At 40.2% G+C, this 14,924-nt stretch overlaps 3 protein-coding genes across 3 annotated transcripts in view; 1 reads left to right on the top strand and 2 right to left on the bottom strand.

The window, feature by feature from the left end:
- Positions 1-8: 8 nt before the first annotated feature.
- The window catches only part of LOC105227914 (toll-like receptor 2), a 42,559-nt gene continuing 27,643 nt past the window's right edge, over positions 9-14,924 (top strand). The window contains exon 1 of the mRNA XM_049458162.1: positions 9-145. The gene's annotated coding sequence lies outside the window, so the exon portion shown is untranslated. The remainder of the gene's footprint in view (positions 146-14,924) is intronic.
- LOC105227940 (uncharacterized) lies at positions 605-6,514 on the bottom strand. Its single transcript, XM_049458163.1, has 5 exons — positions 5,877-6,514; positions 3,471-3,635; positions 2,744-3,388; positions 1,568-1,752; positions 605-772 (listed from the first exon to the last, which is right to left on the bottom strand). The coding sequence occupies exons 1-5, from the start codon at positions 6,241-6,243 to the stop codon at positions 632-634; spliced, it is 1,503 nt and encodes a 500-aa protein (XP_049314120.1). The 5' UTR covers positions 6,244-6,514; the 3' UTR covers positions 605-631.
- LOC105227910 (protein inturned) lies at positions 10,980-14,649 on the bottom strand. The gene has a single exon (XM_029550925.2). It carries the CDS (start codon positions 13,998-14,000, stop codon positions 11,085-11,087), a length of 2,916 nt encoding a protein of 971 aa, XP_029406785.2. The 5' UTR covers positions 14,001-14,649; the 3' UTR covers positions 10,980-11,084.

The following is a 14,924-nucleotide window of genomic DNA, read 5'->3' as shown; positions in this document are numbered from 1 at the left end:
TACAAACATGTATTCAAAACTAACAACAACACTTTATTGGCTAAATTATTCGCTTTTAATTATTAAGAAAAAGGATTAGAAAGACAAAAAAGAAAAAAACAAGAACAAGAAATATTGGTTAAACTAAAGCTAACTGTTGATTTCGGTAAGTTGCATTATTTTATTTATTTTTTATTTATATTTTTTATAATATTTTTGTTTTTTTATATAGCAAAAAATTACATAAAAATTAAAAAAAAAATTATTTTTATTTTACTTTTTTTTTAAACTATTTTTATTATAAAAAATATTTTTATTTTACTTTTTTTTAATTTTGTGCTATTTAAAACTATTTTTACAAATATTTAAAATATTTGAGTATTTGTATAAAAAAACACACATTTATTAAGTTACCATTGCTTTCACACACTTATACACCTGTTGAATGTTTATGTACCTCAAGTCCGCTTACTTTAATTCAATTTAATAAATTAATAAATATTTAAAATGCAAATTTTCACCAAGTTATACTTCAAAAATCGTAAAAAATGTATTGAATTCCAAAATTAGACCACAAACGTTTTATTAAATTATACATACATACAAACATATTTAATTAGTGCAAAATTATATAAAATTAGCAAAAATGCAGTTATAAATAAAGAAAAATTTGTATTAACAGCGAATCGTTTTTGATGAATGGACTGTTGAGTAACGCGCTGTTCGGTATGAGAAAGCCGGACTCAAGATTATGTAACTCTTGTGAAATTAAATCCTTAGAGCGTTGATTGTGCTGCGAAAGTGAAATAAGATACATAAATGTATGAAAATTACCGAAATTTATTTAATTTAAAAAATAAATTTGTCAAGCATATTCAATTTTTTTTATTATAATCCAAAATTTTTTAATTAAAAAATCTCAACCCTGGTTACAATACAAGTTTTTTCTAAAATCGGAATTCAAAATCGAAAATTTTTAATTTATAAAATTTTCATAAAAATACAAAATATACAAAAAAATGTGAAAATTTAATTCTTAATCTCAAAATTGAAAGTAAAAACCGTTAATATAATTTATAACCCAAATTTTTTTAGTTAAAAAATCTCCTCTTCAGGTTATAATACAAAATTTTTCTAAAATCGGAATTTAAAATAGAAATTTTAATTTTTAATTCAAGATGAAAATTTAAAATAAGTGTGAATTTAATTTAAAGTAATAATTAGTATTTTTTTATCCGTTATTAGGGCCTTGAAATATGAGAATTAATTTTAATTAAGATTTTCGGGATTAAAAACTAAAAAAAAGATTAAATGAAATGTTTATTTAATTACATTAGTTTCAAAACTGTGACTGTGATAATAGGGTTGTTTCTTGGTAATTTTGAGTTGCTTAAACTGAAAACGATAGTAAAAATTTGAATCATGAACCTGACGGAAAATTTTTGAACTCAAATTCGTAATTAGGACATCTTAAATAGCCCACAGACCGCTTAGCACATCAGTCGCAATTTTTTCTTTCAGATTTCTTTAGTAGTGTTATTTTTAAATACATTGTTTGCAATCATGATTGTACAAATTATGCACATACCTGATTGAGCACCGATATTTTATGCTTAAAGCTGATTTTGTCATTTGCAATTTCCTTGAATAATCCACCCATGTCGATAAAGATGTTATTCCGATTGCTGGATTTTTTAAGCGCCTGCGTCAATTGTAGGTAGAGAAAATCGCGGTGTAAGTGTTGAAAGTAGGCTATGAGATGCAATGGTTTGCCTATTAAAACGAAAATTTAGATATTAGAGACAACTCTGTGTGAAAAAATATGTTTTTAAGGGTTAAACAATAAAAAAACGCTAACTTGGGCTGCACCGTTACTATAATACCCATTAGAGAAAATTGAAAGAGTGGTATCCACACTGAAACCCACCAACAAATGGGGCTCCTATCGTCCAATAACTCTCCTCTCTCCAGTAGTGAAAGTACTTGAGGCCTTGCTACTCCCAGATAGTTCGTGGCCTCAACCAAAAACCACCCAGCGAGAGGACGGTGCTCATAGCGTTGAACTTGTCAATAGCCTTTGGCAGAGTCAACCACACAATGCTACTTGAGGACATCGAAAAATCTACGCTCCCTCCTGGGCCGAAAAGGTGGACTATCGGCTATGGACTTTCAGGTGAGCAGTCGACAATCGTCCGCGACTGCTTCGAGGTAAAAACTCTAAATTGAGATGAACTAAACAGGGACTTTCGCCGGGTTCTAAATCTCGAAAGTCCCTCAACCTCCTCGTACGCTGATGATTGCACGATAATGGCGTCGGGATAGCATGTGCTCAAAAGTAAACGGCTATTTCTCCGACCTTTTTCGCTTCCTCGCTGCAAGGTACCTAATACTCTCCCGCACTAAATGCACAGCGACCATATTCACAAACTGAATGAATGAATGACGAAGTATGGAACGGAGATCTTGTCAAATAAAAAAGTATTCCATACAAGAAATTGAATTCGATCGTTCAGTTTGTATATCAGCTATATGCTACAGTAGTCCAATATCGGGGGTTCCGACTGATGAGCAGCGTCTTGCAGGGAAACGAAAGTAGGCAAAATTTCGGATCATTATCTCAAAAACTGAAGGATTAGTGCGCGTATATACAGACAGACGGGTAGGACTAAATCGAATCAGACGATCCTTCGACGTTTGCTTCAGGGTTTTACAAAGGTCGTGGCAAATTTAATAAATCCTGCTCAGGTTATAAAAATATAAGTACCTTTTATCGAAAACACCGGACTCTCCACCACCGAACTACTGCCACTCTCAATGCGTTCGGTGAAATTCTCCAGCTTCCAATAGTAGGTGAACACCTTCAGCTCGCGATCGCTTAGCATTGTGTTATTAAACTTCCGCACTTCTTGCAACAGTTCACTAGCTATGGGCGTGGCTTGACTCTTTGTGTGAAACGATTTCAATTGTGGCAATTTTTTGTGCAAAACATCTTCAGCTTCCATGGGCGCTGAGGACTCCTCATATTCGTAGCTTACTTCGGCGGAAGATGTGTCCACAGCATTATCTTTGGGCTCCACAATCGGTTGGAATTTCGGTTTATTGGCTGTTGTAGGTTTGGCACGCTGCTTTGGTTTATGTTGTTGTGCATATGTCGTTGTTGTTTGCGTAGTTGGTGACGGTGTAGCTGATGTCGCAGCTGCATGTGGTGTTGCCGGTATGCTGGTTGGTTGTTGTGCATGTGACACAGCAGGCGGTGTAATTGTTGATGTTGCGAAGGTCATTGGTGGCAGCAGCAACTGTGGCATGTTAATGCCTTGCTGCTGCGCTATGTGTTGCAATAAAATTTTTATGTCTTGCAACTCTTTGTAGAGCTTAGCTTCCAAGTCACTAAAAGCGAGCTTCAATTCGGCTGCAAACAATTTTTATTTCAATTTACGGTTGGAGAATTTTAATTTCAAAAATTATTTGAATCCAAGTTTGGTAATATATACCTGATCCGCAAACTCCTTTAAGCTTCTTCGTGGTAACCGCCTCAGCGCTGGCGCGCACTTCACCGGCGGTCACTGTACAGACAGCCTTTTGTATTTCGCTTGGCAACTTTTCAGCGTCCTCACTCTCGTTTTCTTCTGCATAGCCTACAGTTTCGTTCGTATAACCTATAAACAACACAATTTTTATTTGGAATAATAATAAAATAGCGGGTATTGACGCATATCAAGGTACCCAGCGCTCTGAATCTTTACCATAGTCTACTTCCAGACTCTTTAAAATTATTTATTAGGACTATAATATATGAGATATGTCTTAAAAAGCTCTTGGAATGATTTTTCCTTCCTCAAAACCTTTAAAATATATATTTTTTTGTATTCAATTTATTCGTCAACAAACAAAATCCCCTCGGAAACTACTTTTTACTCCAAAATAGAAAATATTTGGAGTCCTATGTACTTCTGATAGATCTCTACTGCAATAGGTTCGTATTTCGTTGATGGTTATTAACGGGGACGTGGAATGAAAACTGGGGTCCGGGGATGACTGCAATATTTAGTAAGAAAAATCTGAGAACTCCGGGTCTGGAGAGAATTGTCTACGATCTCCCTCCTCTCACTTTCACTGGTTAGCTTTGGTTAGGTTATACTGGCCAGCTTTCACACCATACATAGATATACTGGCCCTTAGTAATGCCAGATGAAGGTTCAGTTTAATTTTTGGTGTAGTATTCGTCATACCGAACGTCAAAGCTTTTTACGATCTTTAAGACTGACTTGATATTTCATTCTGATAATTCATCTCGTAAGACAGCCAAACACAACAGGAGGAAATATTCCAGCGTCGCTCTCAACCCTACTCCCCTTTACACCCTCATGGGGTACTCGTACGTTGTGACTAGTCATTAGGCCAACAACTTCCCTGTAGTTCTTTTGAGACCGTGTGAGCAAGAAGCATGCGTGTTTTTTCGGGAAAAAATCGCATTGAAGAGATCATCATTCTTAACATAAGCGTCACAGCACTATGGAAACATTATTACTTTTGGTCCGGTAAGCGGCGCTTAAATTCTGTTGGAACGAATTAGGTTATGATTGTCTCTCACTATTTTACTTTTGGCTTTTTTCGAGACTTTCAACGACTTTGCGAGGTCACTCCAGTTGTAAATCCCAAGCGCAGACAGGTCACTATGTCCTTGGGTCTTCCATTGGATGCCTGGGCGCCCTTGCTTTCATTGTCCACCCATGGGTGTCAAAACAGAGGAGCTTTTCGCTGGAGTATCAGGGGTTTAAATAGGGTGTGATAGTTACTCTGCGTATCTAGCTATATTTGAGCTACGCTACTTGATTACTACTTCTTCGTCCGTGTGATCGCCCCTGACAATGTGAATAACTTTATGTGAGGTAATTAACCCGTATTGAACTCATAGTTGCGGCTAAGAGAGAAGTAGCCTTGATGGGGCAATTCCGGGGTAATCGGTTTACGGGCTCCACAAGGTTTCAAGAGTTGCGGTCACAAGGTTTTTTATTTCAATGAAAGGAACGCAAAAGTCTAAATAAAGCTCACAAAAAGCTCATTCTTCTTAAAAATAAACGTTACTGATTTATGGGACCACGGATCCGACAACGCGATTTAAATTCTGTGTGGACGAATTAGGTTACGGATGGCTGCCGCTATTTTTCTTGTTACATTTTCGGAGGCTTTAAAGGATTTATGATATATGGAATATGGATTTTCTAAGGCTTCAAACGAATAAGGAATGTATGAGCTTTTTATGGATGATCCCTTAGTATATTGTTGATATTTGAACAACTCGGTCCCCTGACGTCCAGCGGAATCGTCGTTGTGGTCAAAATATAAAATTGTATATGAAGTTTTTTTGTAATATCTATCTACTTTTGCTATGTTTTTTGTGCCTACTGACTCACTCTTAAGTTTCTTCGAGAGTTTTTCTGATATGTTAAAATGCTCCAGCCTTACTGAGACACCTTAAAACCCGTAGAACTTTGCTAAAATACACCATAAAGAGAGGAAAAGGTTTGGTCCAACTTCTGGTGAAATCTAAGTGGCATTAGTATGGCTCGATTTCCTCACTTAAAACGCACTTCCCGAAGAAACCGTGTTGGGATTGAAATCGAGACGCATAAATTAATATGTTTCGCCTACTTTTTTGCAGAAAACTAACAAAATTATCTGGAAAAGTAGCGAACAACAAATTGAATGAAATACCATTTGCATTTTTACCGTCGAATTACTCCCACCAGTACCCGTAATTTATGAGAGACCAAAAATAATACTCGAAACAACAAAAAATTGTACGGTTAATGAGAAGCTAAATTGATTGCATTATCTCGGCTATAATTTCATTTCGACCTTCATATTACGTGCAAATGCGTCTCAGCTCCGTTTACCTACTCCATTTGTGGTTGTAAAATTGTCCGCTGCTGTTGTTTTGGCCGCCTCTGGTGGCAACTGGGCGCTGGTAGCAGTTGTGGGTGCTGATAGCGCTATAGCGGGCTTATATGATTGCTGTTGTGGTTGTTGTAGTCGCTGGTATTGCTGATGATACCACTCTTGTTGTTGTTGCAGTGGCTGTTTTTGTTGTTGCGGTTGCTGCTGCTGTTGTGGCGCAAATACTGCTTCCTGCTGTTGTAGTTGTAGTTGTCGCTGACTTGTTGGCGTACCGATTGCAACGACAAAGTTGACAATACAATTGCTGACCATAAATAATAGCCATGGCAATAATAATAAACGGGCATATTTTACAACACTTATCATGATGACGACGGCGACATAAACAATGTTTGTTTGTTTGTTTAGATGTGTGTGTGTCTATATGTGTTTATGTGTGCGTGTGCGCGTTCCAGCACTTTCTTTATATGAAATATGTTGTTATTGCTTCTTATTTATATTTTTATATGATTTCTAATCCTACTAACAACTACTGTTATCGTAAGAGCTTTGCGTTGAGTTAAGGGGTTAGGCCAGTCTAGAGCGCTGAAAAACCGTATAATTTTGACAATTTATGCTGGGAGTAGAAAAAAGGCATTGAATTAACGCTTTCATGCTTTATTAAAATTTTATTTAAGTTTATGAAAAAAATTATATTGATATTTTTAACCAAAATGGCGGCTACTGAGCTAATCTTCGAAAAAATGCTGTTTTATGAAGGGCTCTACGGGGAGTGGTGATTTTAGAAGCTTCTGCCAACTGAAAGAAAACAAGATACGGAATCTTAATCTACATAAGAGTAGCTAGCTTTTAGTTTTTCCCAAAATTATGTCAAATAAAAACTTTAACATACAGCTTTACGCTAAAGTTGTCCGATTCGAACAATTTCTTCGGAGGTTTAAGCGTTGCCTTGAACAATAACCTATGCCAAATATCGTAAAGATATCTTGTTAAGTAAAAAAATGTCCCTTAGTCAGCTAGATAGTGCCCTTTATAAAATCCCACAAGCTGCCTTTATTTGTTTCTAAGAAAAGCGATTAGTTTCTTAAACTGTTTTCTATGAAACTTCCCAAAAACTGCCTTGCCAGTCGAAGCCCAGACACTTGTTGCCAGTGAGGCTTATACTGGCCACTTTCTCTTGCCGCATATCCTCTAGTAAGGTGTGAAAGCCCATAGCGAAGAATGGTAGCGGTCCTAGAGGACTGATTATCAGCGCTTCTTTCGCCGGGAGATCGGCTAGCTCATTTCCTTTAATGCCTCTATGCCCAGGTATGCCTGCTGGTAGGATACTGTTTTCTGTGGCTCTTTTAAACATTTTTCAAAACTACAGTACCATAGTTGATTTGATTTCAACGAAAAAGATTGCCTGAAGTGCCACTTGACTAACACTGAGTATAACATTTCGTTCCCCGTAATGAGTATTTGTCTCGAATGACCTCTGCACATGGCATGGGAGTCGCGGACCTCGGACAACGCATCAAAATCTGTCATGGGCACTGAAATCAACCCCAATTTCAGCTACCGCTTTCAATCCGTCTACATACCATTACATTGTGTCTCTATGAAAGAACTCCTCAAGGATGGGTGTTTTCAACGGATTGTTGACTTGATTTGAACGGACGAGGTTGCCTGAAGTGTCACTTGACTAACACTGGGAATGACATTGGGACTTTTAATCTCTCTTTGGTAGACTCCCTTCAATGACACTCTGCTTCTAAGCGCTTATTCATACAAAAACTTGAGTTGAATCGATAAACTTGTTTGCCAGCTGTATCCTATAGTTTTTCGGTACCTGCGGTTCACACAAACGAACAGCTTCTTGACGGGAAAAGAACGTTTGTAAAACTTCAGTTCGGTATCTGAAAACTGCGGGAACAGTTCGCGTGTACTTATAAAGAGTCAAATAGACAGACGGGCAGACGAAAATGGCTAAATCGACTCAGCTCGCCATGCTGATTATTTAAGTCTAGCATAGCTGCAGTATATGTTTAAAAAGCTACAGATAAAATCCCAAATGGATATGTGAGTTAGTCTTTGAGCAACATTGTTCCCCGATCTGAAAAGTGCGACTTCGGGAAAAAAACGTTTAAAGTTTTTCATGGTAAATCAAACGAGCACAAAAAATATATATTAAAAAAGAAACTAGACTGGTCTAACCCCTTGAATATACACGAGCCAACGTGTCTACGGCTAAAGATTATTTCGTCTGTTTCGGAGTAGTGCGAACACTTGAGAAATATTTTTATTTATTCTTTTAATTTTTTTTTAACTTCGCTTATCAACCTCAACACTTGATCACGTATGCCGTACTTTCTTGATCACTTAATTTATTGTTACTGATTGATTTCCCTTGATAAATGCCGTTAATCTTAATAAACACAACATTAATTTGTAGCACTTTAACGGTCTTCTGTATTTCACCATTTCATTTCATACATTTTTCAATGCCGGCAGTTGAAATTAAATGTTTTTTTCTAATATTTATAAATATCCATAATTTGTATATATGTATGTATGGCTAAAAGCACATTTTTGCCGCATTCAGCCGTCTGCGGTTTGTCACCTTCACACGCGTCGCTTTCTGATTAAACACTAAAATCTCGGAGATTTCGTCCGTCATCCTCAACATCTGTATGTACATATGTATGTATATATGTACAGATGTCTGTATACACACGCTGCCACCCACAACAATTCAACAGGCAGCCCGTAGACATGTCGCTGATATTTTAGGCCTGTCTCCGAGATTTATGCTTGACGTTAAAAATAGTCCAAACATTTTATTAAATGGGTTGAGGAATGAGCGAATGTCAACGGAATTTCACATGTTTCATATAAAATAAATTGTATATATATTTACGTGACGAGAAAAAAATATTCGTGAGAGTTCTTGAAATATTTTTCAAGTAATTTAATGACCCTTTTGAGGACACAATAATTCTGATTAAGACTTAATTGGGACCATTTGTGGACAAATAATAATCAATCATCATCTACTCGTACTTATTAACTCACATGGGCGGTCTGATAAGTAAGTACATAGTCTACAAAAGAAAAACGAAAATTTGGAAAATATACGATTAATTTCCTACTATGTCCTCCTTATACTCGTAGCCCCCTATAAAGCGTTGTCCATTTCGCGTTTTTCTACTTTTTTTTTAAAGAAAACATATAAACTTCTAATTCAATGGCGAATTTTTATTATCATTCGAGAGAACATTCTTTGTCATTTATTTTTGGAAGATTATCTCTTTCAAAAGTTGGCCGCGGCTACGTCTCAGATGGTCCATACGTTCAGTCCAATTTTTGATTACTCGTTCGAACATTTCGACTGGTAACCGGCGAATCACATGCGTGTTATTTTGCTCCAAGACCTGAATAGAAGCGGGATTGTTCGTATAGGCTTTAGACTTTATATATTCCAACAGGAAAAAGTCTGTCGGTATAAAACCGCACGATCTTGGTGGTCAATAGACCGACCCAAAACGTGAAATTATCTGCTCACACAAATATTCTCTCAATAATTCTATCGGTTGATGCGATGTGTGGAAAGTGGCGCCGTTTTGTTGAAACCAAATGTCGTCGAGACCATGAACTTCAATTTCAGACCTCAAATTGTCGGTTATTATGGCGCGATAACGTTCGGCATTGACGGTAAAGTTCTCACCGGCATTATTTTTGAAGTAATGTTGACCGTTGATTCCACCGGCCCACAAAACCAACCAATTTTGTTTATTTACATAAAATGTCAAGCAATGCTGAACAAAATTAACATGACAGCTCGACATGACTCTCGCGTGATCTGTCGAAAAAGGGCTATTGAAAAAAGTACCTCTACTCGGATCACCCTTTACTTGAAATAACGATGCTACAGCTTCTACTTTGCCCTGCTTAAAAAATATGTGCTCTGTAGGGCTATAAAATAGGGCTCCGTGGCACAGAGCACCAAACCTGAAGAGTACGGTGGATGGGACATCAGTTTAGAACCTATATTCGCAAATTAGGCCGTGACGACGGTGTTGATGTGAGTAGATATACTTCCTTTCCTTCTCAGTAAAATATCGGCCCAAAGTAGAGTCCTGTGACCATTTTGTCCTTTATTCTGCATCACATCTCGTGAATCCCAGAAAACGGTGGTCGTTACTTTTCCAGTAGTTAGGACAATGTTTGCCTTCTTCGGCGCAGATTCCGACATCGAATGAGTCCACGTTTTCTTGGACTGTGTGTTTCAATAAATCAGTAATAAGTAAGTTCTCTTTCAGTTTCTGACAGTAAAGTAGTCTCACGGTTGTGCTTGTTATCCGGACTAAGCAAACGTGGCAACCATACTGTCGACGGCTTTCTCATGCTCAAAATTTTATGCAGAATATATGAAACTCGGTCTTTTGTAATGCATACTTTCTTTGAGCTGTTTGTCAGTTTCAACCGGCGATCTGCTAATATGAGATATAGGACTTTTGCCATGACATCCTCCTTGGTAGTGTTTTTCGGGGCATCTGGGCGTATTTTACCAAAAGCCGACGTGCGAACACAACGAAATTCGTTAAAGAAATGTTTGAGGTTTACCAAACACATTATCCCAACGCAGCGCTCTATGATTTCATTGCCGATTTTCCCTCTAAAAGACAATCCAATTGCCGAACTACAGTGGCGGGTAGCCTCCGTAATTATCGAACGGCTCCCGTCAGCATTTCAGCTCCAACGATTTCTAATTTTAACCTACCTTTGGGGTATCACATGACGCATAGCCTTCTTTTATGAGTACCACCATTAAAAAGTCAACAGCAGTGGCTATATGACTCAACGTCTTTTTCTGCCGTCGATGTTTTTACGAGGCTTATAGGTCTAAATTCTCACTGATAAGAAAAATCCCCCTTATTTGTTGAAAATAAAGTTTATTTATTACACTGACCAACGTTTTATTATTTTTTTATTGAAAATCTATATCAACTAATTGTTCCTAATCCGGAACCATTTCTCTTTAAAGCCGTATTACCCTTCATTTTGTAAAAGAATCAAGTATAAACGACAAGACAAATAGGCGTAAAACAAAAACTTAGGTCTCACTGTTAGTTCCATATAGATTTATTCAGAACTGCAAACTCTTACACACATACATACTTACAAAAATCAATAAATATATTGCAAAATTATTATTGCCACTTTTGTTAACCCACGGAGAAGAATGACAGACGGAAAGCCATTTCCACCATATTTTGGGGCACATCGGGCTTATGACATACATAGACCTCCTTCAACGGCGAGTTAAATAAACGTCCGACGACTACGAAACGTCCCTTAACAACACTCTCCGCATCCGATGTGCTGGTTGCCGTGGCATCCGTGAACTCACGCACTTGTATTGTCATACCATGTTCCTTAATGGCCAGCATACCTTTGCCAACGGCCGGTTTGGAGTTCTCTTGCGCCAACAGACGCCGATAATGTTTGGTATTCTGCAAAACGGCGCGTATAGTATGGCAAGCTTTACGCATTTCGGCAAGAAACGGAAATGACTCGGAGTTCGCTTTGAGCGGACAAAAAACCGAACCATTTGTATTGTCCACATAGACATAATAGAAGACAGCGTTCTTCCAGCCGGCGGAGATTTTAACCGGCACGACATTATTGATTTCTTTCCACAGTGATTCGGTCATTGGCGATTGTAGCTCCGAGTCGCAGCCATAATGTAAGGGATTTTGTTCGCCAAAGTTATCCCAATCTGAGCCACCGCTATCGGAGTCCTCATTATTGCCGGCATTGCTGGCGGTGGCATTTATGACGCTGCTGGCGGTTAGACGCTTTCTACTCGAGTCATCTTCACTCGGTGTGAGACTGTGTATGGACGAACCGCCAAGCGACGAGCAGAGGTGTGTCTCTTCATCGAAACCTAGTGTGCGTTGATTGCCGGCGCGTTCCTGTGTTGTAGTGCCACCAGTGGCGACCGATGTGGCGGCGGAGAATTTTTGTTTTATAAAATTCTCTATTTTACGTGATTCCTTCTCGGCGCTGGCATCATCAGGCTGCTCAACTTTATCCAGCACCTCCGGACGTTTATTAGAGATGGACCAAAAAATGGCCAACGATTCAATGCCGCATTGTATGAGATGATCAAGCGTCTCTTGAATTTCTTCGATGTAGAACAGCGATGGCGGCACAGTATCGTCGGGCGACAAGTCGGGCGCATCGAAAATTTTCAGTATCACCGCCAGTATCAAATGACTGCGACTGCAAATTGTGAGAAAATAACGACCGGTGGCCTGCGGCAAGGCGACCTCCTCCCACACATACAACTCTTTCACGCTCTGCTCGCTGATAAACTCAAATATGCCGCGACAGCGCATGAAGAGCTCCACGCTTGCGCGCACCTCCAAGGGCATTTGCGAAGCAAGCAAATAATGATCGTAGTACAAAGCGCTGCCGTGTATAAAAAACTCACGATGCGTATTCAATGGTTCATCATTCCAATTTCTGTAATCCATGGCCTCCATTTCGCTCAACGCATCGAATATGCGCAACTGCGCCTCCTTCGGCAACGGCATATGGCGTGACTCTTTGAGCAACTCCTCGAAGAGTACCGGCTGTTTGCGGTGTGCGCGCAATATGCGCACACGTTGTATGCCACAGAAATCATGTAGAAAACTACGCAGGGCGGCGGTCGTTGCATTGCCATTAGTGAAGTTCTCCAAATTGAGCGTGGGAAAGGCGAAACGTATATAACCGATGAGTTCGTCGGCGCGCAGACCAGCCTCCGGCTGTGAATGATAAGCGGCAGCATAAGCGAAGAGCACCAACAGACCGTTGAGTGAGCGATAGCAGACGAAGTAGGTGACATTGTCGACTTGTAGACGTGAGATGAGCGGTTTCGTTTGCAGTTCCTCGGTGAGCACAGCATTCAGCGTGAGAAAGCTGCCACGCGCCTTATAAAGAAAATTAGTTTGCGCATCTTCGGGATAATAGTACAAAGAGTCTTTATATTGATCATTTTGATAACACTCAGGCGGCAGTATGAGTAGCGCGAATGGCAATGCAGCATCTGGCGCGGCATCCGTAGTAGCTGTGACTGACTGCGCTGTCGAGCCCTTATCAGCTTCGACTGTTGCGGTTAACGCGCGCGGTTGCAATTTCTCAAATATTTGCGCAAACATTGCGAAATTTTCCACCTTTTGCAGCTCAGCCGCGCCACCCACAGCGCCCGCATTGCCATTTGCATGCGCCGCACTGCCAGCGGCGTCAGCTTGACGCGCAGCGCCCTGAAACTTTAGACACACTTTAGTGGGTTCAACGAACTGCAACAACAGTTCATCTACATTGCTGGTGCGCACTTCGATGTCATCCAAAGACTTAAACCAATCGCCACGCTCGATTTCCGCTGTCTCGCTTGGTGATTGTGCTGTAGTTTGATGTTGCTGTAATTGCTGTTGTTGTTGCTGCTGCTGCTGTTGTTGGTATTGCTGTTGCAGCATGGTGGGCATGGCATGCACGAAGCTGTCAACCATTAAGCACTCCGGCTGGTCTGGGAACGGCACCACACGGAAGCCAAGTATCGACTCGACGGCGGTAGAGCGTCGACCAAAGCGAAAACGATCCGCTGCCGTAATTACCAATTCCAATTGCTTGTAGCACGGCGTTTCGTGTGACTTGCTAATGTGTGAGAAACGGTGCTCATGCGCGGGTGCCTGCGCAGCTGTCTGCGCCTGCCGGCCGCTACCGTGCGCTTTGCCCTGCTGCGCTGGCTGCTGCGCCTGTCGCTGTTGGCTTGTTTGTTTCTGTTCTTGCTGTTGCTGTTGTTGTTGTTGTTGCCGTCGCGCTGTCTTCTTGCCCATGCGCAGCGAACTGCTGCGCGCAAACTCAATGCGCTTCTCATGTAGCGGTCGACGCGCTTGCGGCAGATACTCGGCGTAGAATAGCGTGCCATCATCGGCTACATATTCCTCCCAATTGGCCAAATCACTGCTATCGGTGTATGAGTCGCTAAATGTAGATTCGGAAGAGTAGCTTTCGGAGCCACCTTCCGCGCTGTGCAGCCCTAAACGTGCGCTATTGTGTTGTTCATTCGGCAGCAGTGGCTGTGATTTGCGCATCACGCCAAATATTACACGAGAAAACTAAGCGCAAACTTATTTACAAATATATATATATAGAAACACAAACTACTTGTTTATCTTATTTTGTTTTCTTTCCAAGCCACATCGACACTAAATCAAACGTCTTTTAACCGAAGCGCTGATCTAACCAAAACGCCATTCACTTCACAACTGAACGCTCCGTGTCTGAGCTAAACAAAAGTCAGCGCTCCAACAGCTGCTAAGCGCGCGCTGTGTTGGCCAAAACGTTGTTATGTATCCACACGCTCTTTACGTACTCTCCGCTCTATTGCGCGTCATCTCAACACGGCGTCCAGCCCTTCCTTTGTGTTGTCTACCTTCTCGCTCACCGCTTGCCCGGTTTCACACCCTCACATCGTGCTGTGTTCGGTTGTTCTCATGCAACTGGTTTATCTTCTCAGCATTGCCAGACAATTGCTTATTGGCCAACACTCGATTTTGCCGCAAAAATGTGCCCCAAATGCTAGGTAGTCGCCGACAGCTTGCCTTCGACTTGGCAATGTCTTTAAAATATTTCTGTTAACCTACAGTTCAGACGGCTGTGATCCGCACACGATCGGCTGGGCGCTGATGGAATGTGTGTGTGCAGGGCAAACATGAAAAAGGTTTGGCCAGCCGGAATTGTTGGTTGTGTTGTTGCATGTAAACAGTAAGCAAATGTATATACCTGCATATACGAGTATAAAATTATATAATAACTTATTTATCACGCTAAGCCTCGCTCAGTATTTGTGCTATTCTCTAGCCACTCTGCTCATAAATTTACACTCTGCAATTGAAGCAATATAGATTTATTGCCAGTTAGGGAAAGAGCACATATAACAGTATTTTATTTCTCTTTTGTTTGTGCCACAATGCCAAGTTATTCGCGGTTTTGGTAAGAGGTCTGAATAGCCACGA

The sequence above is a fragment of the Bactrocera dorsalis genome, chromosome 5, assembly GCF_023373825.1.
Source record: "Bactrocera dorsalis isolate Fly_Bdor chromosome 5, ASM2337382v1, whole genome shotgun sequence".
NCBI classification, from domain to species: domain Eukaryota; kingdom Metazoa; phylum Arthropoda; class Insecta; order Diptera; family Tephritidae; genus Bactrocera; species Bactrocera dorsalis.
This window is presented reverse-complemented; position numbering and strand designations above follow the sequence as displayed.

Coding starts and splice junctions, on each gene's coding strand:
- LOC105227940 (XM_049458163.1), bottom strand. CDS start 6,243: ATGATAAGTGTTGTAAAATATGCCCGTTTATTATTATTGCCATGGCTA. Junction 3,636..5,876: donor TACAACCACAAATGGAGTAG/GTAAACGGAGCT, acceptor TGTTGTTTATAG/GTTATACGAACGAAACTGTA. Junction 3,389..3,470: donor TAAAGGAGTTTGCGGATCAG/GTATATATTACC, acceptor AATTGTTTGCAG/CCGAATTGAAGCTCGCTTTT.
- LOC105227910 (XM_029550925.2), bottom strand. CDS start 14,000: ATGCGCAAATCACAGCCACTGCTGCCGAATGAACAACACAATAGCGCA.